The 27387-nt window shown below is 46.7% G+C and overlaps 1 protein-coding gene across 1 annotated transcript in view; it reads right to left on the minus strand.

Annotated features, from left to right (window-relative positions):
- SRP68 (signal recognition particle 68) overlaps positions 1–27387 on the minus strand; it is a 47281-nt gene that overhangs the window by 13894 nt on the left and 6000 nt on the right. Inside the window, exons 3-10 of the mRNA XM_033182256.1 lie at positions 25603–25716; positions 21530–21725; positions 18162–18244; positions 17780–17889; positions 16978–17060; positions 13784–13924; positions 3623–3721; positions 769–833 (exon numbers count right to left, since the gene is read on the minus strand). Of these exons, the coding sequence (XP_033038147.1) occupies positions 769–833; positions 3623–3721; positions 13784–13924; positions 16978–17060; positions 17780–17889; positions 18162–18244; positions 21530–21725; positions 25603–25716 (891 nt within the window). The remainder of the gene's footprint in view (positions 1–768; positions 834–3622; positions 3722–13783; positions 13925–16977; positions 17061–17779; positions 17890–18161; positions 18245–21529; positions 21726–25602; positions 25717–27387) is intronic.

The following is a 27387-nucleotide window of genomic DNA, read 5'->3' on the forward strand; positions in this document are numbered from 1 at the left end:
CTGTATCAGGCTGGAATGCAGTGACATGATCATGATCATGGCTGACTGCAGCCTTGAACTGCCCAGGCTCAGGGGATCCTCCCACCCGAGCCTCTGGAGTATCTGAGACCACAGGTGTGCACCATCATACCCAGCTAATTCAAACTCTTGAGCTCAAGCAATCCATTTATCTCAACCTCCTAAAGTACTGGGATTACAGGCATGAGCCACTGTGCCTGGCTGTGTTCTAGTTAAGCTATGTAAAAATCTTAAATTAGGTATATAAAATAAATAAATGTAAATAGCATGTATATTCATTTGATAAAATGGACATACATGCATTCGCATTTTTATGCATTAAGAAATTATAAATGTAAGCCAGGTGCAGTGGTTCACACCTATAATCTCAGCACTGTGGGAGGCTGAGACAGGCAGATTGCTTGAGTCCAGGAGTTCGAGACCAGCCCGGGCAACATGGCAAAACCCCATCTCTACAAAAAAAAAATAAAAAAATTAGCCAGTTGTAGTGGGGCATGCCTGTAGTCCCAGCTACTCAGTGGGAGGCTAAGGTGAGAAGACTGATTGAGCCCGGGCTGTTGAGACTGCAGTGAGCTGAGATCACATCACTGCACTCCAGCCTGGGCGACAGAGCTAGACCCTGTCTCAAAAAAAAAAAAAAAAACAACAAAAGAAATTATAAATGTAAATATACATAAATATTACATATACTCTTTTGTTCAAATGGTATTTTAACAATATTAAAAGTAGAAAAATTAAAATAACCCTTACCTATGCAAGTATTGAAGATTAGACACCTTCCCCGACTCTCCTTCAAGGATGTAATCTCTCTGTTTCTGCAGAAAGTGAAAAAGGTAAAAAGTAAAGCAACTGATGCTGTCACTCTGGCCACCTCATGCAATGGTGGGGTCTCCAAAGTGCCCTGAACATAGACACAGACTCTAGTAAGACAAGAGTCCTCAAATATCAAAGATCTACTACTTGACATAATCTAGAATGACAGTGGCACTCAAATTGCCACTGGCATCTAAAAACTGCCCTCAAATAAGAGAATTGAGAGTAATGGCCAGATGAGACTTCCTGTCCACTCCTCCCAGTGCCTAACCCCAAAGCATTAAAATCAGACATTCCACAGTCCACGGCTCTGTGTGAAGATCTATGCCACAGATCCCAGTTCCACTCCTTGTGCTGTCAGAACCTGCCTTTTGTGGCTGGCTGAATAATGTACCCCAGAGATGTCTACATACTAGCCTCCGTGGAATCTGTGAAGATGTTACCATATATGGTAAAAGAGACTCTACAGATGTGATTAAGGATCTCTGAATTATCTGGGTGGGCCCAATGTAATCCCAGGGTCCTGAGAAGAGGAAGGCAGATGGGTCAGAGCTGGAGATGATGAAGGAATGGAAGCAGAGGGGAGAGGAGCTGATCACTTTGAAGCACAAATGGAGAGCCACAAGCCAAGGACTACAGGCAGCTGCTAGAAGCCAGGCGATGTTTTCTTGGGAATACTGGAAAAGGATTCCCCTAGGGCTTCTAAAGGAACACTGCCCTGTGAACCCACTACATTTCTGACCTCTAGAAGCATAAGATAATACATTTGTATCATCTTAAGCCATTAAGTTTGTGGTAATATGATTGCAGCAACAGGAAATGAATCAGCCTTTGCTGCACCACATTCCTTACATTCTGTGAGGTGTCTCCCAACTGCTATGCATTCAAGGTGAGTGACAGTGACAGGGGCTAGGACTCTGTAGGCACCTCTGTTAAGTCGATGAAGGGAAGCACAATACATAAAGGCAGCTTAACGGGGCAAGGAAGCAGGCGACTCCTTAGAGAAAGCAGTGATTTGAGGCCGGGCGCGGTGGCTCAAGCCTGTAATCCCAGCACTTTGGGAGGCCGAGACGGGCGGATCACGAGGTCAGGAGATCGAGACCATCCTGGCTAACACAGTGAAACCCCGTCTCTACTAAAAAATACAAAAAAAAACTAGCCGGGCGTGGTGGGCGCCTGTAGTCCCAGCTACTCGGGAGGCTGAGGCAGAATGGCGTAAACCCGGGAGGCGGAGCTTGCAGTGAGCTGAGATCCGGCCACTGCACTCCAGCCTGGGCGACAGAGTGAGACTCCATCTCAAAAAAAAAAAAAAGAGAAAGCAGTGATTCAAAACAAAGTTCATACTCCAGGCTTTGTGGCAGATGCTGAAAAAAAAATAGCTGCAAGGCAACACTTGAAGTTATTGTTGTTTAATGGGTTCAGAGTTTCAGTTTTCCAAAATGCATAGAGTTCTGGAGACGGACTGGTGGTGATGATTATACATTATAAATGTATTTACTTACCACTGAACCATACACTTAAAAATGGTTAAGGTGGTATCTTTTATGTTTAATGCTTTTTTACCACAATAAAAGTAAGTTTTTATGAAGAGGTAATATTAATTAACTATCAAAACTTATAGCTGCAAGTATCAGATAATGAGAAACTGCAGGGATCTCTGTGGGCTAGGATGGTGCAGGCATATGCTTTTCAGAAATGGCAAGCTATGAGCTGGACCTTGAAAAACAGATGGGGTTTGGACAAGTGAAGAGTGGCAGGAAAGATTAACCAAGTGTGAGGAGGGAGGGAATGAGAACAGTGTAACACACTGGGTGGGAAAGGCGTTACTGAGGTGCCTGTAAGTGGAACAGCTTGAGGGAGAGGACTCAGAAGGATGTAGTGAAGTACAAGGCTGGGAACAGACTGGGGAAGGTTTGTACACCAGCTCAAGTCTGAACTGAGAGACCAGTGGTCTCTTAAGTAGGGCACAAAAAACCTAGGGAGTCTGAGTATGAAAAGAAAATTAGAATTTCTATTTCTGTTTATCTCATTCAAAAAAGTCCTTATTTTAATGCATTTTATATATGACAAATTAGTCAAATAATAAGGTATATAATTTATAAATAAATGCATCAGTGGTGCAGGCTCAACGCTGCCTATGGGGTTTATCAGCATAAAAGTTTGGAGGCCACTGCTCAATCCCTACAGGAAATCACTGGGCTTTTAAAAATTAGACAGGGAAACTAGATTTAGAAAGATTCCATTTGTACTTCACAAAGGAAAGGCCTGGAGAAGAGAACCAGGATCAAGACAGAAGAAGCAATTAGGAGACCTTTGCGGTTGCCTAGGCACAAGAGAAAAGGCTAATAGAAACAGGCGAATCAACAATAGGCATGAAGCCCTGCAAATGGAGAAGAAAGTGGGCTGGGTGACAGGGACAAAAGAGACAAATAGATCTGAGGTTTTCAGCCTAGATGCCTGAATGAATCACAGGGACAGTGTTTTCCGAAAAAGGAGGCACTGGAGAAGTCCACCTGGAGACAGAATTTGAGGCCACAGGCTTCATAGGCCAGACAGGAAACCACTAGGAGGAACAGGGGAGGGAGGAATTAATTTCTCAGTGTGATGGAGCCCAGAAGCCCTTATTTGTCCCAACGACCGCACCTCAAAAAAACAAAAACAAAAACAAAAACAAAACAGTGGCCAAGAGAACAGTGCACTCAGAGCACTGGCTCCACCTGAGAAGGGGACACAGGCTAACCTGGACCCCTGCCCAGAGCAAGGGCCAGCAGGGCTCGGCTGAGGGTCCTACCTGATCAGGCTTGAGCTCCTCCCGAACCACCTGGATAGCATCCCGACACTCGCTGAGCATGGATTCAAACAGGCGCTCCTTGGTTTCTTCGCTTTCGGCCTAAACAAGGGCAGATCAAAGTAAGAGACTTTCCTTTGAGCAAACCATAGTCATCTAATGGGAGGAGAGCAAAAGCGCACCTGGAGTCCCCAGACCACACACTCACTCACGCACTCCACACCAGACATCATTTTAATTGTTACTATTCTCTACCATATAATGTTTTCTTATAGCCTTAGTCATTATTCATATGGAAAGGGGAGTTATATTTTTAAAAGTAAACATGCTGAAAAAGCTGTCTGCATAACTGATCTGAGACTTAGCAAAGGCTTTACATCTCTTCCTAGCACAGGTTCCTGCTACTTCCCTGCAGTGCTTCGCCCTCTGCTCAGGACCTGGCACCCCTTGAGAGGCCTTACAGACTGGCCTTGGGGCACTCTACACTGAAGCACAGCACATCAGAACTTCACTTATCTTCCTTCCAGAACAAACTGCCAAGCTCTACTGTATGCCAACACAATTACCTTTCACAAATGTAACCCGACTCAAAGATTATTTCTCTTAGGTCCAAGCAAGTAATAAAAATGACTAATCAATACCCACCAAGAAGACAGTTCTCGGCCGGGCACGATGGTTCACGCCTGTAATCCCAACACTTTGGGAAGCTGAGACAGGTGGATCACAAAGTCAGGAGATCGAGACCATCCTGGCTAACATGGTGAAATCCCATCTCTACTAAAAATACAAAAAAAAAATTAGCCAGGCGTGGTGGCGGGCGCCTGTAGTCCCAGCTACTGGGGAGGCTGAGGCAGGAGAATGGCGTGAACCTGGGGGGCGGAGCTTGCACTGAGCAGAGATCGCGCCACTGCACTCCAGCCTGGGCGACAGAGCGAGATTCTGTCTCAAAAAAAAAAAGTTCTCCTAAATATCACACTAAGTTCTTTTTGCTACAGACATGCTGCACTCAGATATTCCACATGACTACTCTGAGAACAATTTTTGGACAGACAAGGTTGACACGCATGAGATGACAGTCTTTGCACAAGTACTGGGCGTCACCCGTCTGCTACACAGCTGGGGTAGGTGAGAAAGTGATTCACTACTTGAATACCTGCCAAGCCACATTATCATCCCAAAGAATCTGACCGAGCAGATAGAAATGGACAAAAGGCAGAAAGGAGATGAACCTGTGTGACTGGCAGACCCACTGTGAAATTAAAACATCAACATTCCATTATATTTGACTTCTCATAGAAATTAACACTCAATCTGAAAAAATGTCTTAATATTCAACTGACCTCTAAGAAAGCTCAAATGAAAACCCAGTACTGCCTACCCATTTAAGAGATGGTTGAGACCAGGGTGGCGGGGGTGGGCGCTTAAAGAAAAACCTTTTGGCCGGGCACGGTGGCTCACTCCTGTAATCCCAGCACTTTGGGAGACTGAGGTGGGTGGATCACAAGGTCATGAGATCGAGACCATCCTGGCTAACATGGTGAAATGCAGTCTCTACTAAAAATACAAAAAATTAGCCGGGCGTGGTGGCGGGCACCTGTAGTCCCAGCTACTCAGGAGGCTGAGGCAGGAGAACAGCGTGAACCTGGGAGGCGGAGCTTGCAGTGAGCCGAGATCGCGCCACTGCACTCCAGCCTGGGTGACAGAGCGAGACTCCGTGTCAAAAAAAAAAAAAAAAAAAAAAGAAAAGAAAAAGAAAAAGAAAAACCTTTTTTCTTAAGAAAGCTTTTCTTAAAAGTTCTCTTAAGAATCTTTTTCTGGCCGGGCGTGGTGGCTCAAGCCTGTAATCCCAGCACTTTGGGAGGCCGAGACGGGCGGATCACGAGGTCAGGAGATCGAGACCATCCTGGCTAACATAGTGAAACCCCGTCTCTACTAAAAATACAAAAAATTAGCCGGGCGAGGTGGCGGGCGCCTGTAGTCCCAGCTACTTGGGAGACTGAGGCAGGAGAATGGCATGAACCCGGGAGGCGGAGCTTGCAGTGCGCTGAGATCTGGCCACTGCACTCCAGCCCGGGCGACAGAGCGAGACTCCGTCTCAAAAAAAAAAAAAAAAAGAATATTTTTCTTCTCTTAGTCTCCAGCATGAAAAAAAAAAAAAAAATCTTCCTTGTAACTTACCCAATATAAATCAAATATACTTTTCCACTTACAAGTTATTTGACTTTCCCAAGGTAGTTGTTCACTAACTTGGGAACTAACTGGGGCTCATTCTTCCTTTTTTTTTTTTTTTTTGAGACGGAGTCTCGCTCTGTCGCCCAGGCTGGAGTGCAGTGGCCGGATCTCAGCTCACTGCAAGCTCCGCCTCCCGGGTTTACGCCATTCTCCTGCCTCAGCCTCCCCAGTAGCTGGGACTACAGGCGCCCGCCACCACGCCCGGCTAGTTTTTTGTATTTTTTTAGTAGAGACGGGGTTTCACTGTGTTAGCCAGGATGGTCTCGATCTCCTGACCTCGTGATCCGCCCGTCTCGACCTTCCAAAGTGCTGGGATTACAGGCTTGAGCCACCGCGCCTGGCCCATTCTTCCTATAAATCGAATAAAGCAAACACAGCCACCATTCCCTCCTGGAACCACCTGAGCAGCACTGTCCAACAAAACTCTCTGCTGCTGGCAATGTCCTCTACGTGCACTGTCCAATACACACCTGAGCACTCGGAAGTTTTATTAATTTATCTTTTATTATGTTTTTGAGACAGAGTCTTGCTCTGTTGCCCAGGCTGGAGTAAAGTGTCATGATCTCAGCTCACTGTAACCACCGCCTCCGGGGTTCATGAGATCCTCCTGCCTCAGCCTCCCGAGTAGCTGGGACTACAGGTGCCCACCACCACGCCTGGCTATTTCCCAATGTTGGCCAGGCTGGTCTCGAATTCCTGACCTTAGGTGATCCACCTGCCTTGGCCTCCCAAAGTGCTGGAATTACAGGTATGAGCCACAGCACCTGGCTGGAAGTTTCCTTAATTCAAATTTCAATAACCACATGTGTTGAGTGGCTATTGCACTGGACAATGCAGCACTGGAGCAGACTTTACAGAATATTGTTGGCCGACCCCAGGTTGGCAAGATTCTTTTTTGTTTTTTTTTTTTTTTTGAGACGGCGTCTCCCTGTGTCGCCCAGGCTGGAGTGCAGTGGCGTGATCTCGGCTCACTGCAAGCTCCGCCTCCCGGGTTCCCGCCATTCTCCCGCCTCAGCCTCTGAGTAGCTGGGACTACAGGCGCCCGCCACTGCGCCCGGCTTTTTTTTTTTTTTGTATTTTTAGTAGAGACGGGGTTTCACCGTGTTAGCCAGGAGGGTCTCGATCTCCTGACCTCGTGATCCGCCCACCTCGGTGTCCCCAAGTGCTGGGATTACAGGCTTGAGCCACCGCGCCCAGCCGGCAAGATTCTTTAGAATCACTTCATCAACCTTTACTAGCCTAATTTTTCTTTTCTTTTTTTTTGAGTCGGAGTCTCGCTCTGTCACCCAGGCTGGAGTGCAGTGGCCGGATCTCAGCTCACTACAAGCTCCGCCTCCCGGGTTCACGCCATTCTCCTGCCTCAGCCTCTCAAGTAGCTGGGACTACAGGCGCCCGCCACCTCGCCCGGCTAGTTTTTTTGTATTTTTTAGTAGAGACGGGGTTTCACTGTGTTAGCCAGGATGGTCTCGATCTCCTGACCTTGTGATCCGCCCGTCTCGGCCTCCCAAAGTGCTGGGATTACAGGTGTGAGCCACCGCACCCGGCCTTAGCCTAATTTTTCAAAGTACAAATCTGTGGAATGGTGCCACTGTATAATGCTCAGCAATTGGAATAAGACATGTGAATCTAGAGGGCTTAAAAACTTGAGTAAGACATGTGAGTGGTGGGGCTAGGAGGCAAGGAGAGGGAGAGCATTAGGACAAACACCTAATACATGCAGGGCTGAAAACCTAGATGATGGGTTGATGGGTGCAGCAAACCACCATGGCACATGTATACTTATGTAACAAACCTGCATGTTCTGCACATGTATCCCAGAAATTAAAAAGAAAAACAAAAAACACGTGAATGGACTTGGCACCACTTAAACACACATGGTGCCGGACGCAGTGGCTCACGCCTGTAATCCCAGTACTTTGGGAGGCAGAGGTGGGCGGATTGCCTTGAGTCCAGGAGTTCGAGACCAGCCTGGGCAACATGACAAAACCCCATCTCTATAAAAAATGCAAAAAAATTAGCCAGGTGTCGTGGTGCATGCCTGTGGTCCCAGCTATTCGGGAGACTGAGGTGGGAGGTCCAACTGAGCCCAGGAGGTGGAGGTTGCAGTAAGCTGAGATTGTGCCACGGCACTCGGCCTGGGTGACACAGTGAGACCCTGTCTCAAAAAAACAAAAACAGCCGGGCGCGGTGGCTCAAGCCTGTAATCCCAGCACTTTGGGAGGCCGAGACGGGCGGATCACAAGGTCAGGAGATCGAGACCATCCTGGCTAATACGGTGAAACCCCGTCTCTACTAAAGAATACAAAAAACTAGCCGGGCGTGGTGGCGGGCGCCTGTAGTCCCAGCTACTTAGGAGGCTGAGGCAGGAGAATGGCGTGAACCCGGGAGGCGGAGCTTGCAGTGAGCTGAGATCTGGCCACTGCACTCCAGCCTGGGCGACAGAGCCAGACTCGGTCTCAAAAAAAGAAACAAAAACAAAAACAAAAACAAAAACAAAATAGAAACACACATATACCACAGCCATGTTCTCAGTAGAAAGGATGAGCTACAGTGCCCGTTTTAATTCCATGCAATCCAACAAACATGCCACCAACACCCTTCTCAGATAGGTGGGGTTAAGTGATTGGGGCAACAGGCGTTCAAGAAAAGAGCGAACTTCGTCTTACCAGCTACACAGGATTTGCCTCTTTTCCTGTCAGTAGGGTACAGTTCAAGTTGAAAACCTCCTGACTGCCACGCATTAATTCTGTTCCCTTTAAGCCTCTACATCGAGGTGCTGAAAGCAGCAAACCTCCCCACTGCTCCCACAAAGCTCTAAGTTCCCACTGGGAATTTTGCAAATATCTTTTGCAAAAATTTGCAAAAAAAAGCAATGAAGAAAAAAGTCGATTTGAAGGGCAGGACTTACGGCAGTTGTGTTTTTCTTAAGACTCCCACACTGCAATGACTCAGACCGCTCATCTCTGAAGGAGAAGCTTTCATGATTCTCCCTGGGCAGAGCAAAATGTCCCCAAACAGGAAGCCTTCAATATATTTTGCTATTTACACTTTTATTCTATCAATCTATATTCGAGGCTAAGATGATTCCTGAAAGGACAGTGGAATAAGAAACTCATCTCAATACGCAGAGGCAGGATTCCTGGCCACCTGTACGCTGACCTTCTCCACCAGCCACTGGACCAACCAGAACGTGCTCTTAAACACAAGTGGCAAACTCCCTGCACAAAAATTTGTGGTCTGACTAGACCTTTTCCCAGGTGCGCCTATGACAGAGAGTAATCTTAAGCCCAGAAGTAATATGTTACTGATTAGTCCAAACGACTCAATCAATCCTAGGTAAACTTTTACAAAATTTGAAACCTTCAGGATGGGCTTTTCTGCAGTCTCAGGTTCTCTCCTCAGGCTCAGTTGCAAAGCTGACTGGTGCGGAGGAAACAGCTGGGCTGCGGTGTGTCCTGAGGTACAGACCTCCTGCTTTAAAATGCACACTCTCAGATTGTTTTCACTTGTCTATGGAAATTGCTGGAAGGTGGTAGTATGACTAAGAGACACACAAGGCAAGTCTGACCACATTCCCAACCACACCCTTACTATGGGCACAAGAATCACACCTTACCCAGCCCAGTGAGGTTTAGGAAAAAACACATGGAAATGTGGTAAAGAAGAAAACAAATCTCACTTGAGAATATACAAATACACATAAATATATATATAGATATATATATTTTTTTTTAAGAAAAAGATAAATGGTCTCTCTTCTACTCAAATATTAAAATATTAACCACAACTTGAGGATATGAATCACCAAGCCTGGGCGGGGCATTGTGGCTCACACTTGTATTCCCAGCACTTTGGGAGGCTGAGGCGAGTGGATCACCTGAGGTCAGGAGTTCGAGACCAGCCTGGCCAACATGGTGAAACCCCGTCTCTACTAAAAATACAAAAAATTAGCCAAGCGTGGTGGTGGGCGCTTGTAATCCCAGCTACTTGGGAGACTGAGGCAGGAGACTGCTTGAACCCGGGAGGTGGAGGTTGCAGTGAGCCGAGATTGTGCCACTGCACTTCAGCCTGGGCAACAAGAGCAGAACTCCGTCTCAAAAAAAAAAAAGAATCACCAAGCCTGTAGATACTTAAAATCTGTCCTCCCTGCAGAAAGAGCTATCTAAAAATAACCTCTCAATGCAACTAGTGACAAGTCAGGAGTGATCAAGCATTAAAGAAAACAAAATAGGCCGGGCACGGTGGCTCACGTCTGTAATCCCAGCACTTTGGGAGGCCAAGGTGGATCACAAGGTCAGGAGTTCGAGACCAGCTTGACCAACATGGTGAAACCCTGTCTCTACTAAAAATACAAAAGTTAGCAAGGTGTGGTGGTGCGTACTGTAATCCCAGCTACTCGGGGGCTGAGGCAGGAGAATCGCTTGAACCTGGGAGGTGGAGGTTGCAGTGAGCCGAGATCATGCCATTGCACTCCAGCCTGGGCAACAGGGCGAGACTCTTTCTCAAAAAAAAAAAAAAAAAAACAAAATAGCAATCCCAGCACTTTAGGAGGCCAAGGCGGGAGGATTACTTGAGACCAGGAGTTTGAGACCAGCCTGGGCCACATAGTAAGAACCCTATCACTACAAAAAATTAAAAAGTAGGCCAGGTGCAGAGGCTCATGCCTATAGTTCTAGCACTTTGGAGGCTGAAGCAGGAGAATTGCTTGAGCCTGCATTTGGGACCAGCCTGGGCAACAGTGAGACCCTCATCTTTACAAAAATTAATTAGGACAGGCATTGTGTCTCACAACTATAATTCCAGCACTTTGGAGGCTGAGGCAGGAGGACTGCTTGAGCCTAGGAGTTTGAGACTAACCTGGGCAACAAGGAGAGATCCTGTCTCTACAAAAAATTTAACACTTAGCTGGGTGTGGTGGCAAGTGTCAGTGTCCCAGCTACTTGGGAGGCTGAGGCAGGAGGACTGCTTAAGCCTGGGAAGTCAAGGCTGCAGTGAGTCATGCCTGCCTCACCATACTCTAGCCTTGGTGACGAAGTAAGATTTTGTCTCTCAAAAAAAAAAAAAAAAGGAAGAAAGAGAAAGAAAAATAGAGATAAAGTATAAAGACAATACTAAGGGCCAGGCGCAGTGGCTCACGCCTGTAATCCCAGCACTTTAGGAGGCTGAGGCAGGAGAATCACCTGAAGTCGGGAGTTCGATACCAGCCTGACCAACATGGAGAAACCCCATCTCTACTAAAAATACAAAATTAGGCCGGGTGCAGTGGCTCATGCCCGTAATCCCAACACTTTGGGAGGCCAAGGAGGGAAGATCACAAAGTCAGGAGTTCAAGACCAGCCTGGCCAACATGATGAACCCCCGTCTCTACTAAAAATACAAAAAATCAGCTGGGCGTGGTGGCAGGCACCTGTAATCCCAGCTACTTGAGAGGCTGAGGCAAGAGAATCGCTTGAACCCAGGACGTGGAGGATGCAGTGAGCTGAGATTGCACCATTGCACTCCAGCCTGGGCAACAGAGCGAGACTCTGTCTCAAAAAAGAAAAAAAAAAAATTAGCTGGGCATGGTGGCAGGTGCCTGTAATCCCAGCTACTCCGGAGGCTGAGGCAAGAGAATCACTCGAACCCAGGAGGCAGAGGTTGCGGTGAGCCGAGAGCAATCACGCCATTGCACTCCAGCCTGGGAAACAAGAGCAAAACTCTGTCTCAAAAAAAAAAGACAATACTAAGGATGTCAATACTTAAAGCTTGGCTACAGAGACTAAGGATTTTGCAACTGGACTTTGGCAGCTGATTAACTTTGAGCTCAAGTCTTTCCAGTCTAATATTTTATCTCCCTGTATTATTTCTTCCTTTCAGACTTTTCAGTAAATTGCTGTTTTGGTATTTAAATATCATAAAAACCTCTACAGGAAAGCAATAACCTGGGACTACCAAATTTTTGCATTCCAGTTCCTAGAAGGAGGTAAATATCAATACCAGCTAGCTTAAGAGACACTGAAATTATACCCAAAATATAGATAAGGAACTCAACTTCAAAAATAAATAAATAAATAAATAAATAATCCAATTAAAAACAGGCAAATAGGCCAGGCGTGGTGACTCACACCTGTAATCCCAGCACTTTGGGGCACCGAGGCGGGCAGATCACAAAAAATCAGCTGGGTATGGTGGTAGGCGCCTGTAGTCCCAGCTACTCGGGAGGTTGAGGCAGGAGAATGGCATGAACCCGGGAGGCAGAGCTTACAGAGCCAAGATTGAGCCACTGCACTCCAGCCTGGGCGACAGAGCAAGACTTGTCTTTAAAAAAAAAAAAAATCATGTGTATTTAAACTTTAAGCGTTATTTACTTTCTTTTTTTCCTTTTCCTTTTTTTTTTGGAGACAGAGTTGCACGCTATTACCCAGGCTGCAGCATAGTGGCGTGATTTCAGCTCACTGCAGCCTCAAGTGATCCTCTTGCCTCAGCGTCTGAGTAGCTGGGACTACAGGTGAACGCCACCAGGCCTGGCTAAATTTTCTTGTATTTTTTTTGTAGAGATGGGGTTTCACCATGATGCCCAGGCTGGTCTCCAACTGCTGAGCTCAAGTGATCTGCCTGCCTCCGCCTCTCAAAGCACTAGGATTACAGGCATGAGCCACCATGCCAGCAGTAACTTCTCAAAATTACTTAATAAATGCTAGCTTTTCCGGTTCTTTATTTGGTACGTGTCTGTAGCCCCACTCTGAAAGAGCCCTCATTTAACTTGCCCCTATGGATCTCTCTCCCCCAACTCCTCTTCAAGTCAGAATTCCTGCCCCACTGTCTCTGCTGTCTGGCACTGAACTGAGGACTGAAGTGGTTTCTTTCTTCCAGCATTGATCACTTTAAAACCAAAGCATTAACCCAATCACATAATCTAAGTAGTTGCTACCAGAGCCCTTGTCCAGAGGAGGTAGCACCATACAACAGTGTCAATAGAACGCTCTCAAGAAAAGCCTTTCGGTTTAAGGAAAAATTGACTTTATAGTACTGTTCAGGTCTTCGGTCCTTTAAGCAAATAAAAGGGATATGAGAGAGGCAATGTGAAACACAGACAAGGACAGACATCAACTCGTCAGCTGTTGAAAGCTGCCTCCACCCCAAAGTAGCCATTTTGGAGCACGTTGCTGAAAAGTTTAGATGCTTCAGCCAATTCATCAACACATTAACAAAACACCCCACCCCCCAACCCATACACGCATTATTCAGGGTGCAAACGATTACTATGAAGTCTTAGGAAATGCCACTGTTCCCTGATGAGGGAATAGACTGTCAGCAGCCTGCTTTTTTAAAGACGTCCTTTAACTTATGTGGAAAAGAAGCTCTAAAAAGTGCCGCCATCGCTGTCTACCTCATACAAAGGTCACCAGGACGTCTTATCTTTTAGGATGCATTTGGTTGTTCACACCCACAAACAGGTAACTATGTCAGTAGGCAGTATCAAGTGATACAGCTTTGCGTGAATTTTACATGTACACCACACACAAAACAAGACATTCTGGTTTAACCAGGTTATCCTGCAAAGCCCCAGGACTAAGAGGTGACCCCTTTAGGGCTAGGAGGTTATGACAACATGTCAGAGAGACTTGAGGAACATAACGGTTAAGCTGCTGCACCACCTGCTGGGCCAAATGTGACCCCTTACTTTAAAGCCAGCCTCTAATGCTTCCCATTTTTATGTTGATGACTATTGCTGTCAATTTCTTTGCCCTCTAAACATTAAGAATTCCTCTATAAACTCAGTTTTCAAAATAATTTTATTAAATAAGGCACATCTCTGGACTTACCAAATCCCAAACAGCATTAAATGTTTGTTTTGTTAGAACTGAATACCAACGAGCCACTACATCTTAAACACACAGGACAACCTTCAGACACATACAGGAGACAGCACAGCAAGTTCTTCCTCCTCACCTGGACAATAGCGGCTTCGTTATCAGCCAGTCCCAGTAAGAAAATGCGCACTTTGTCAATCTTCACTGGAACCGTTCTCCCTCTCCACTCCACTTCACTCATGGTAGCTGCCTGTTTGGCTCGAGTCTGAGTGATCAAAGCCTGAAAAGCAGTTTGAAAAAGTTAAAGCTTTAACTGGGGATATGAGTGATGGAGGTGGAAATAAGTGGAATCTATCATTTGTCTCTTTGCATAACCAACATATTATACCCCATATAGAGTAGAGTATATACCAAATTTCTTTTTTTTTTTTTGAGACGGAGTCTCGCTCTGTCGCCCAGGCTGGAGTGCAGTGGCCGGATCTCAGCTCACTGCAAGCTCCACCTCCCGGGTTTACGCCATTCTCCTGCCTCAGCCTCCCGAGTAGCTCGGACTACAGGTGCCCGCCACCTCGCCCGGCTAGTTTTTTTGTATTTTTTAGTAGAGACGGGGTTTCACCGTGTTAGCCAGGATGGTCTTGATCTCCTGACCTCGTGATCTGCCCGTCTCGGCCTCCCAAAGTGCTGGGATTACAGGCTTGAGCCACCACGCCCAGCCACCAATTTCTTTCATTTTTTTGAGACAGAGTCTTGCTCTGTCACCCAGGCTGGAGTGCAGTGGCGTGATCTAGGCTCACTGCAACCTCCGCTTCCCAGGTTCAAGGAATTCTCAGGCCTTAGCCTCCTGAGAAGCTAGTACCACAGGCACATGCCACCATGCCCAACTAATTTTTGTATTTTTAGTAGAGACGGGATTTCGCCACATTGGTCAGGTCAGTCTCTCCTGGCCTCAAGTGATCCACCTACCTCAGCCTCCCAAAGTGCTGGGATTACAAGCATGAGCCACTGTGCCCAGCCTATTTTTTTTTTTTTTTTGAGACGGAGTCTCACTCTGTCACGCAGGCTGGAGTGCAGTGGTACAATCTCGGCTCACTGCAAGCTCTGCCTTCCGGGTTCACGCCATTCTCCCGCCTCAGCCTCCCAAGTAGCTGGGACTACAGGCGCCCGCCACCACTCCTGGCTAATTTTTTGTATTTTTAGTAGAGATGGGGTTTCACCGTGTTAGCCAGGATGGCCTCGATCTCCTGACTTTGTGATCCGTGCACTTCAGCCTCCCAAAGTGCTGGGATTACAGGAGTGAGCCACCGTGCCCAGTCCAATATTTTTTTAATAGACAGGGTCTTGCTTTGTTGCCCAGGCTGGAGTACAGTGGCCCAATGATAGCTTACTGCAACCTCAAACTCCTGGGCTCAAGTGATCCCTATGCCTCAGCCTCCCGAGTAGCTAGGTCTACAGCTGTGTGTCACTATGCCTGGCTAATTTAAGAAAAAAAAATTTTTTTTTTTTTGAGATGGAGTTTCACTCTTGTTGCCCAGGTTGGAATGCAATGGCATGATCTTGGTTCACTGCAACCTCCGCCTCCCAAGTAGCTGGGATTACAGGCATGTACCAACACCCCCAGCTAATTTTGTATTTTTAGTAGAGAGACGGGGTTTCTCCATGTTGGTCAGGCTGATCTCGAACTCCTGACCTCAGGTTATCTGCTCCCCTTGGCCTCCCAAAGTGCTGGGATTACAGGTGTAAGCCACCATGCCCGACCTCTGAAAAAAATTTTTTTTGTAGAGGTGGGGTCTCACTATGTTGCCCAGGTTGGTCCTGAACTCCTGGGCTCAAGTGATCCTTTCACCTGAGGCTCCCACAGTGCCAGGATTACAGGTGTGAACCACCCAACTGGCCACCAGTATCTATTTGTTTTAAATTTCTCCCTGGTATCATATAGTATAGTTATAGAAACTGAAATACTAAGAGGACATAACGGAAGGTTAAAAAGAGTAACACTAAGGTTTGGTAAGGATGTGAGGAGAAAAGCATATCTGTATGCACTGCAAGCAGAAATGCAAATCAGTAGAAACTTAAAGACATTTGTCAGTATGTATCAAAAGTTTCCAAACCATTTAATTCCAGTTTTAGGAATTTATCCTAAGAAAATAATCAAGAATGTGTGCAAAATCTGAGGACATGGATATTCATGGTAATACCATTTACCACTTAATGAACAACAATGAATGGTTAAATAAAACAGATTCTATGCAATGGAGTACCATGTAGCCATCAAAAGATGATGGTGTATGGCTGGGTAAGGTGGATCATGCCTGTGATCCCAGCACTTTGAGGGGCTAAGGCGAACAGATCGCTTGAGCACCAGAGTTCAAGAATGAGACCAGCCTGGGAAACATAGCAAGACTCTGTCTCTACCAAAAAAAATAAAAATAAAAAAGTTAGCTGAGCATGGTAATCTTCACCCATAGTTCCAGCTACTCAGGAGGCTGAGGCAGGAGGTTCACTTGAGACCAGGAAGTCAAGACAGCAGTGAGTCAAAATCAAGCCACTGGACTCTGGCCTGGGCAACAGAGTGAGACCCTATTTCAAAAAAAATAATAAATAAGCCGAGCACAGTGGCTCACACCTGTAATCCCAGCACTTTGGGAGGCAAAGGCGGGTGGATCACGAGGTTAGGAGATTGAGACCATCCTGGCCAACATGGTGAAACCCTGTCTCTACTAAAATACAAAAAATTAGCCGGGCGTGGTGGCAGGCGCCTGTAATCCCAGCTACTTGGGAGGCTGAGGCAGGGGAATTGCTTGAACCCGGGAGGCGGAGCTTGCAGTGAGCCGAGATCACACCATTGCACTCCAGCCTGGCGACAGAGCAAGACTCCGTCTCAAAATAAATAAATAAATAAACAAATAAAAGTGGCAACCCATGTGGTTTATATTTTTCCCCAATCTTTTGTATTTCTTGCTTTTTCTATACTACTTGCTTAGAAAATAAATGTAATGAGTTTAAATAATTGAATACTTGGCCAGGCATAGTGACTCATGCCTGTAATTCCAGAACTTTGGGAGGCCGAGGCGGGCAGATCACTTGCAGTGAGCTGAGATCACGCCACTGCACTCTAGCCTGAGCAACAGAGTAAGATGGTCTCAAAAAAAAAAAATTGAATGAAGTATTAATTTAAAAAAGTTTTTTGTTCAAACTTTTAGCAAATGTAGGTATTTGCTAATACAGATATAAATATCCATATATTAACATCAAATATCCCTAGGGGATTATGAATGACTCCTTTTTTTGGACTTTGTCCAAAGACTTTTCACAAAAATATGCATACTAGATTACCTCCAATTTTTCAGCCAAGAGACCCTCAGTGCCCCCAGATCTCAGTCTCATCTGCATGAGTTCACTGATGGCTGACTGGTCCCCTGAGAGAGAAAGACAGGAAAATCTTCAAAGGTCTGGCCTGTTTTCTTGAGAATCACTACATTCAATTCAGACTTAAAGAGCTCTTCCCCCTCCACATTCTACTTCAATGAATCTGCAGTACAATTTGTTCTCTGAAGACAAGTCTTTTACAAAGAATGAAATTGATTGGGGCAATGAAAATACTCCTTATGGTATATGATGGTAAATACACGTCATGAAACATTTGTCCAAACCCATACAATGTACAATATCAAGCATGAACCCTGATGTAAACTATGGACTTTGGGAGATTATGGTGTGTCAGTAAAGGGTCATCAATTGTAACAAATGCACCCCTCTGGTGGGGGAAGATGTTAACGGGAGAGGCTATGAATGTGGGGAGGTGGGGTTACATGGATCTCTGTATCTTTCTGTCAGTTTTGCTGTGAACCTAAAACGGCTCTAAAAAAGTAAAAAATGAACTCAGCCGGAGATTCAAGACTGCTCTTCGGGGGTACACAGCACAGCAGGACGGACACAGAAGTAGAACCATCTTCTATAATTTTGGGCAGGGCTGGCTTCAACAGTTCTGCTTTTGCCATCAACCAAAACTCAGGGCAAAGACGGAGGCAAGGGAAGAAAAAAGTTACATCAACTCTCTAGGCTCTCTGAAATGAGCTCCCAGTAGGCCACCTGTCAATGCTCAAGTTGAGTATAATGCCTTGATCCCTGCTCTCACCAATATTATATGCACAATAGCGGATGTTGGGTGAAATCTCTTCCACACGTTGGTTATACAGCACAGCCTGCTCCTCTGTGAAAGCACTGGCTAGCTTCTCATAGATAGTTCTGCGAGAAAAGAAAAGCCAGGTTTTACATCAGCCATATATATGAAAAACTCATGGGGAACACAGTGACTAAAAACATATTACGGCCCTTTGAAGCTCTCCTACCAACTACCCTAACCGGCGTGTTCTAAGGATGAAAGAGAGTCATCAACACTTCTATAGGAAAGAAAAGTCACCCTCACTTTCACAGAAACAATCCACCACCTGATCTGCAGCTTAAATTTGACTACCTATAATTAAAACTGGCCATAGCCTTTGGACTATAGGACTTACTTGCATTTGTTAAAAGCCTCAATGGCAGCTTTCCATTCTTGATGTTCAAAACGCAGCATTCCTGAGAGGTAAGCTGTGTAAGCCTGTGAGGAGATGGAAGAGGAGGAACTGCTTCAACAGCAAACCAGTGCTCCCACTCAATCTTCCTTTATTTGCTTCTAACTTTGATATCAAGAATATGGATATGGGCCGGGCGCGGTGGCTCAAGCCTGTAATCCCAGCACTTTGGGAGGCCGAGACGGGCGGATCACGAGGTCAGGAGATTGACACCATCCTGGCTAACACGGTGAAACCCCGTCTCTACTAAAAAAATACAAAAAACTAGCCAGGCGAGGTGGCAGGCACCTGTAGTCCCAGCTACTCAGGAGGCTGAGGCAGGAGAATGGCGTAAATCTGGGAGGCGGAGCTTGCAGTGAGCTGAGATCTGGCCACTGCACTCCAGCCCAGGCGGCAGAGCGAGACTCTGTCTCAAAAAAAAAAAAAAAAAAAAAAAAAAATATGGATATGGGCCAGGTGCAGTGGCTCACACCTGTAATCCCAGCACTTTTGGAGGCCGAGGTGGGAGGATCACTTGAACCCACTGTTCAAGACAAGTCAGGGCAATACAGCAAGCCACTGCCTCTACAAAAAAATTTAAAAATAAAAATAAATTTTAAAAAAGAAGAAGAAAAAGAACATGGATATGGGCTGGGCGTGGGGGCTCACACCTGTAATCCTAGCAATTTGGGAGGCCAAGGCAGGAGGGCTGCTTGAGTTCAAGAGTTCGAGATCAGCCTGGGCAACATAGCAACACCTCGTCTCTACCAAAAATTTTAAAAAATTACCAGGGTGTCGCCAGGCGTGGTGGCTCAGGCCTATAATCCCAACACTTTGGGAGGCCGAGGTGAATGGATCATCAGAGGTCAGGAGTTGGGGACCAGCCTGGCCAACATGGTGAAAACCCATCTCTACTAAAAATACAAAAAACTTAGCTGGGCATGGCAGCGGGCGATGGTAATCCCAGCTACTTGAGAGGCGAGGCGGGAGAATTGCTTGAACCTGGGATGCGGAAGCTGCAATGGGGTGAGACAGTACCACTGCATCCCAGCCTGGGCGATGGAGCTAGACTTTGTCTTTAAAAAAAAAAAAAAAATTAGCCAGGTGTGGTGGTGTGCGCCTCTAGTCCCAACTACTCAGGAGGCCGTGGCAGGAGGATCACGTGAGCCCAGGAGTTCACGGCTGCAGTGAGCCATGACTGTGCACTCCAGCCTGGGACAGAGTGAGACTCTGTTTCTAAAAAGCAAACAAACAACCCAAACAAAGAATATGGATATATTAATCACAGGTTGATTTTTAAAGAGAAATACGTATTTAACAAATAAAAGGTGATACATAGGCCGGGCGCGGTGGCTCAAGCCTGTAATCCCAGCACTTTGGGAGGCCGAGACGGGCGGATCACGAGGTCAGGAGATCGAGACCATCCTGGCTAACATGGTGAAACCCCGTCTCTACTAAAAAATACAAAAAACTAGCCGGGCGACATGGCGGGCGCCTGTAGTCCCAGCTGCTTGGGAGGCTGAGGCAGGAGAATGGCGTAAACCCAGGAGGCGGAGCTTGCAGTGAGCTGAGACCCGGCCACTGCACTCCAGCCTGGGCGGCAGAGCGAGACTCCGTCTCAAAAAAAAAAAAAAAAAAAAAAGGTGATACATAGGGAATTTGTTATGGTTCATTCACTTCCCAGGAAAGAACTTCAAAAGAAGGAAACTTGTTTTCTTCATTTTACTTAACAACCATTTTCTGGGCTATAACATATGCATCAGAAGTTGAATAAAACCTTGCAATATCTACCACCTCTTTTTTAAAAAATTCATTTCCAAAAAAAGTTCTTAACTTTGTGAACTTTTCCAGGTACAAGATTGTAAATTTTCATCTATATACAACATGACCTTTCTTAAAAAGTTAGTTAGCTGGCCAGACGCGGTGGCTCACGCCTCTAATCCCAGCACTTTGGGAGGCCAAGGTAGGTGGGTGGATCATGAGGTCAGGAGCTCGAGACCAGCCTGGCCAACATGGTAAAACCCCATCTCTATTAAAAATACAAAAATTAGCCAGGCGTGGTGGTGCATGCCTATAATCCCAGCTACTTGGGAGGCTGATGCAGGAGAATTGCTTGAACCTGGGAGGCAGAGGTTGCAGTGAGCCGAGATTGCGCCACTGCACTCCAGCCTGGGCGACAAAGCAAAACCCTGTCTCAAAAAAAAAAAAAAAAAAGAGCGGGGCACGGTGGCTCACGCCTGTAATCCTAGCACTTTGGGAGGCCGAGGTGGGCGGATCACGAGGTCAGGAGATCGAGACCATCCTGGCTAACACGGTGAAACCCCGTCTCCATTAAAAATACAAAAAATCCTGACTAACATGGTGAAACCCCGTCTCTACTAAAAAATACAAAAAACTAGCCGGGTGAGGTGGCAGGCGCCTGTAGTCCCAGCTACTCGGGAGGCTGAGGCAGGAGAATGGCGTCAACCCGGGGGCGGAGCTTGCAGTGAGCTGAGATCCGGCCACTGCACTCCAGCCTGGGTGACAGAGCGAGACTCCATCTCAAAAAAATAAATAAATAAATAAATAAATAAATACAAAAAATTAGCTGGGCGTGGTGGCAGGCGCCTGTGGTCCCAGCTACTCGGCAGGCTGAGGCAGGAGAATGGCGTGAACCCAGGAGGCGGAGCTTGCAGTGAGCCGAGATAGCGCCACTGCACTCCAGCCTTGTTAAGAGCCAGACTAAGTCTAAAAAAAAAAAAAAAAAAAAAGGCCGGGCACAGTGGCTCACGCCTGTAATCCCAGCACCTTGGGAGGCTGAGGCAGGCGGATCACGAGGTCAGGAGATCGAGACCATCCTGGCTAATACGGTGAAACCCCGTCTCTACTAAAAAAAAAAAAAAATGCAAAAAATTAGCCGGGCGTGGCGGCGGGCGCCTGTAGTCCCAGCTACTTGGGAGGCTGAGGCAGGAGAATGGCATGAACCCGGGAGGCGGAGCTTGCAGTGATTGGAGATCGCACCACTGCACTCCAGCCTGGGCGACTGAGCAAGACTCCGTCTCAAAAAAAAAAAAAAAAAAAAAAGTTACAGCTAGTTACAAAAAACCAACAGCTTGGGAATACTCACTCTTTTATGGAATGAAGCGTTGTCCAATTTTAAAAAAAAAAAAGGATAAAAAAATCAAGAGCTGATAAACAAAACATGCTAACTTCACCTGTTAAAAGCAAGTTCAGAAACTTGCCTCTCCTGACTATCGCTTTCTAACCTGAAGAAACTCTGTTGTGTTTACCTGTAGCTTTTTAAATTGTCTTTCATCTCCACAATGAAACAAGCTGAGTGTTAAGGCACTAACCTGAGCCTCTAACTTGGTCTTAGCGTCCACGCGATTACTCTCACACAAACGTTCCAATTCCTCTGCATGCTTCACGGCTTTGCGTAGGCGAGATAACAAGTGAAACCGTTTTCGGGGTTCAGTGTTGGCTTCCTGTTTCAGCTGCATGGCGTAGCTCCAGGCTCTTTCAGCATCCATCAGAACCAGAAGCAAGTATCTAGATCAGAGACAGAAGCGGGGAGACAATAAAGGCCATCATCAGACCCAGATATTCTCTGAGGTGTAATCTTCTGCTTCTTGGCTTTTCTTTATACTCTCCCTCCTTTGCCGCTCTCAAAACAACTCTTCTGATATTCTCAGCCATGACTAAACCAGTATCTCTATTCGCAACCTGGGCTCAATCGCAGGTTTCTCATCATCTACTAGACATATCTCATTGAAAAACCTCTACCATCTCAAACTCGGTAAATCCAGAATCGTGACCTACCCCTCCTGAATTTTGTCAAACAGATACAGTCTAGGCACACAATCTGGCCTCATCTTTGAATCAACACCTCCTTCATCTCAACTCAGTTAGAAAAGTCCTTAAGAGGCAGTACATTGGCCGGGCGCAGTGGCTCACGCCTATAATCCCAGCACTTTGGGAGGCTGAGCCAGGCGTATCACCTGAGGTTGGGAGTTCAAGATCAGCTTGGCCAACATGGTGAAACCCCATCTCTACTAAAAATACAAAAATTAGCTGGGTGTGTTGGTATGCGCCTGTAATCCCAGCTACTTGGGAGGCTGAGGCAGGAGAATCGCTTGAACCCAGGAGGTGGAAGTTGCAGTGGGCTGAGATCACACCACTATACTCTCGTCTGGGCAACAAGGCAAGGCTCCATCTCAAAACAAAAACAAAAACAAAAACAGAGGCAGTATATTAAAGTGGTGATGAACAAGGGCTCCAGAGCCTGGGATAGAATCCCAGTGCCACCACTTACTAGCTGTGTGACTGTGGGCAAAGTACTAACCTTTCTGTGCACCACTCTCCCATGTAGTAATACAAATAACACATTTAGACCAGAGCCGGGCACTTACTAAGTGTTCAATAAGTTCATTAATTACTTTATTATTATACCGGTGAATCTTTCTTTACTGCCTTGATCAATCTGTCTTTTTTTTTTTTTTGAGACGGAGTCTCGCTCTGTCACCCGGGCTGGAGTGCAGTGGCCGGTAATCAGCTCACTGTAAGCTCCGCCTCCCGGGTTTATGCCATTCTCCTGCCTCAGCCTCCCAAGTAGCTGGGACTACAGGCGCCCGCCACCTCGCCCGGCTAGTTTTTTTTCTTTTGTATTTTTTAGTAGAGACGGGGTTTCACTGTGTTAGCCAGGATGGTCTCGATCTCCTGACCTCGTGATCCGCCCATCTCGGCCTCCCAAAGTGCTGGGATTACAGGCTTGAGCCACCGCGCCCGGCTGATCAATCTGTCTTAAACTTCAGTTTAACCTTGTCTCTTCAGAGTAAAGGATCTTGCTATCACAACAGAGTCCAGGCTCAGTGTAGTGGCTAATGTCTGTAATCCCTGTACATTGGGAGGCCGAGGTGGGAGGATCGCTTGAGGCCAGGAGTTTGAAACCAGCCTGGTCAGCATTGCGAGATCCCATCTCTACAAAAGAAAAAAAGAGAAAAGTTAGCTGGGCATGGTGGTACATGCCTACAGTCCCAGCTACTCAGGAGGGTGAGCCAGGAGGAGTTCAAGGCTGCAGTAAGCTATGATCCCACTGCTGCACTCCAGCCTGGGTGACAGTGAGGCCCTGTCTCAAAAAAAAAAAAAAAAAAAAAAGAGAGAGAGTCCAGATTTCTCCCAACTGGTTCTCATGAGATTTAAGATTTAATCACTACATCCTGCTGCTGCATCCTATTATGGTCTCCAGGCTCTAGTTTTCTGACTGTACACACCAAGCTCACAGCCTTTTCACTGCCTGAGTAGCAGCTAACAAGTGTCCAGAACTTTACAGTTCCTAGACTGCGTGCAGGGATACCAGGGCATGCTGCTTCCCCCGACACAGAATGTTCTTCACTCTCGCAAATCCTTCAAGGTCAAGCCTCCCCCACGCAGGCTTACTGACTTCCCTGTCAAGAGCCTTCAAGTTCAAGTCTCCTTTCCAAGGCTTCAGAATGCTGAACAGTAAATGATACACAACACGGCGCTTTTAATGTAGCATTCCCTGGTTTGCACTGACCAACATCTTTCAACAAGATGAAAGTCAATAAGGTTCAAGGACCATGCCTCCTCTCCTTCTATATCTAGTGTGTCACAACTACTCTGCTGATGTAGCACAAAAGCAGCTATCAACAATACCTATGTGAATGGGCGTGGCTGGGTTCCAATAAATCTTCATTTACACAAAAGGTGGCAGGAACATAATTTGGCCCATAAGTGTGAGGAAGACCTGGAGACCTTCACTACATGTTGCTTGACAGACTAAAAATTCTTCAGCAAATGCCAGCACTAGTGTATTCAGCACTGAAATACAGGACTCTTCTATAACTGTGAAGTTCTGGACACCAGCTGGGCGCAGTAGCTCATGCCTGTATTCCTAGCACTTTGGGAGGCAGGGATGGGTGGATCACCTGAGGTTAGGAGTTCAAGACCAGCCTGGCCAACATGGTGAAACTCTGTCTCTACTAAAAATACAAAACTCAGCTGGGCATGGTGGCACGTGCCTGTAATCTCAGCTACTCGGGAGGCTGAGGCAGGAGAAGTTTGAACCCAGGAGGCGGAGGTTGCAGTGAGGCAAGATCAAGCCACTGCACTCCAGCCTGGGCAACACAGTGAGACTCTGTCTCAAACAAACAAACAAACAAAAATTACACACCACTCAATTTCATTAAGATATACTGGGCTGGGCGTGGTGGCTCAAGCCTGTAATCCCAGCACTTTGGGAGGCTGAGACGGGCGGATCACGGGGTCAGGAGATCAAGACCATCCTGGCTAACACGGTGAAACCCGGTCTCTACTAAAAAAATACAAAAAACTAGCCGGGCGAGGTGGCGGGCGCCTGTAGTCCCAGCTACTCGGGAGGCTGAGGCAGGAGAATGGCGTGAACCCGGGAGGCAGAGCTTGCAGTGAGCTGAGATCCGGCCACTGCACTCCAGCTTGGGTGACAGAGCGAGACTCCGTCTCAAAAAAAAAAAAAAAACAAAAAACAAAAAAACTAGCCAGGCAAGGTGGCGGGTGCCTGTAGTCCCAGCTGCTCAGGAGGCTGAGGCAGAAGAATGACGTAAACCCAGGAGGCGGAGCTTCCAGTGAGCCGAGATCTGGCCACTGCACTCCAGCCTGGGCAACAGAGCGAGACTCTGTCTCAAAAAAAAAAAAAAAAAGATATATTGATATATGCATCTAGTTTCAGACATTGAAATTTACATTCTAGAAACCTTATCTAATAATCAATTAGATTCTAATCACTGACTTCAACATTTGCCATCCCAACAGTTGTTTTTTTTTTTTTAAAGCAGAGTTTAATAGGCAAGAAGGAAGGGAGAAGGAAGAAGCTCCCTGCACAGAGACAGAGAGAGGGGGGCTCCAAAGCTGAGAGAGTGAATCCCACCCTCCCCTCCTTTTTTTTTGAGATAGAGTTTCACTCTTGTTGCCTAGGCTGAAGTGCAATTGTGTAATCTTGGCTCACTGCAACCTCTGCCTCCCGGGTTCAAGTAATTCTCGTGCATCAGCCTCCCAAGCAGCTGGGATTACAGGTGCCCGCCACCACGCCCAGTTAATTTTTATATTTCTAGTAGAGATGGGGTTTTGCCATGTTGGCCAGGCTGGTGTTGAACTCAGGTGATCTACCCATGTTGGCCTCCCAATGTGCTGGGATTACAGGCGTGAGCCACTGTGCCCAGCCCCAACACACTTCTTGAACAAACTACTGAACCTCTTTGAGCCTCAGTTTCCTTGCCTTAGAACGCAGAAATAGTAAACAATGCCCATCCCACAGAGCTGCTAAGAGTCACCAGAGATAATTAAAAGGTTTGGCATGAAGTCTAGCACATGTCATTGTTCAATAAATGTATTAGCCAGATGTAACTTGCAACTAGCAGGGAGCAGTTAATACCTATTATCAGTCAGAAGCTCTTCAGTCACTTTCTTCCCTGTGAATTTGTGTCTGTTCCCCATCTTGAAGTTGAGTGTTTTTCGAAGACGTCTTTGTCTACGGGAACAGTAGCCCCTGTAAGAAACCACAAACAAAACTCACTCAGCCAAGTTGAGAGTATTTTGAACAATAAATTCTGCAATAAGGCAAGGTCAAGGGTCAACAGTTTGGGGTGTTATACTTATGGTTACTAGAATTATCACATATCAGCTTCCAAACATTTTTTCCTTTTCTTTGAGACAGAGTCTCACTCTGTCACCCAGGCTGGAGTGCAGTGGTGTGATCTTGGCTAACTGCAGCCAGACTCAGTCAATCCTCCCACCTCAGCCTCCTGAGTAGATGGGACCACAGGGGTGCACCACCACACCTGGCTAATTTTTGTACTTTTTGTAGAGACAGGGTATCACTGTGCTGCCCAGGCTCGTCTTGAAGTCCGTGGACTCCAGAGATCCGCCCACCTCAGCCTTCCAAAGTGCTGGGATTGCAGGCATGAGCCACCATGCCCGGCCCTAAACATTTATTGAACAACTACAACACGGAGGGCAGTATGATTGACATTACAGGAAACACACATGGAGGACACAGTGCCCATGCTCAAGGAACCCACATTAAAGTTGAGGAGAATCATGCAGAGAAAATGGCAACCAAGAAAAACAAGGCAAATATCAAGTGGAATGGACATGGGTAATCATTCTGTTGTTAGTACCTTCGGCTGCAGTGGACTGATGGCGGGGCCTAGAAAGAATGAGGGGCTGGGCGCGGTGGCTCACACCTGTAATCCCAGCACTTTGGGAGGGCGAGGTGGGTGGATCATGAGGTCAGGAATTCAAGACCAGCCGGGCCAAGATGGTGAAACCCATCTCTACTAAAAATACAAAAATTAGGCTGGGTGCAGTGGCTCACACCGGCAATCTCACCACTTTGGGAGGCCGAGGCGGGTAGATCACCTGAGGTCAGGAGTTCGAGACCAGCCTGACCAACATGCAGAAACCCTGTCTCTACTAAAAATACAAAATCAGCCAGGTGTGGTGGCACATGCCTGTAATCCCAGCTACTTGGGAGGCTGAGGCAGGACAATTGCTTAAACCCAGGAGGAGGGGGTTGCGGTGAGCCAAGATCGTGCCATTGCACTCTAGCCTGGGCAACAAGAGCAAAACTCCGTCTCAGAAAAAAAAAAAAAAAAAAAAACCCGGGCGCGGTGGCTCACGCCTGTAATCCCAGCACTTTGGGAGGCCGAGGTGGGCAGATCACGAGGTCACGAGATTGAGACCATCCTGGCTAACACGGTGAAACCCTGTCTCTACTAAAAATACAAAAAATTAGCCGGGCGTGGTAGTGGGCGCCTGTAGTCCCAGCCACTTGGGAGACTGAGGCAGGAGAGCAGCGTGAACCTGGGAAGTGGAGTTTGTGGTGAGCCAAGATCGTGCCACTGCACTCCAGGCTGGGTGACAGAGCAAAACTCCATCTCAGAGAAAACAAACAAACAAAAAAAATTAGCCAGGCATGGTGGGCAGGCATCTGTAATCCTAGCTACTCGGGAGGCTGAGGCAGATAATTGCTTGAACCTGAGGGGTGGACGTTGCAGTGAGCTGAGAACACACCACTGCACTCCAGCCTGGGTGACAGAGCAAGACTCCGTCTCAAACAAACAAACAAACAAACAAACAAAAAACGAGGATTCTAATGAATGTAAAGAAAGCAAGGAAAGGGGCATCCTGAGGAAGACTAGGATGACACCAAACAAAT

The sequence above is a fragment of the Trachypithecus francoisi genome, unplaced genomic scaffold (assembly GCF_009764315.1).
Source record: "Trachypithecus francoisi isolate TF-2019V2 unplaced genomic scaffold, Tfra_2.0 Lachesis_group20, whole genome shotgun sequence".
Taxonomy (NCBI): Eukaryota; Metazoa; Chordata; class Mammalia; order Primates; family Cercopithecidae; genus Trachypithecus; species Trachypithecus francoisi.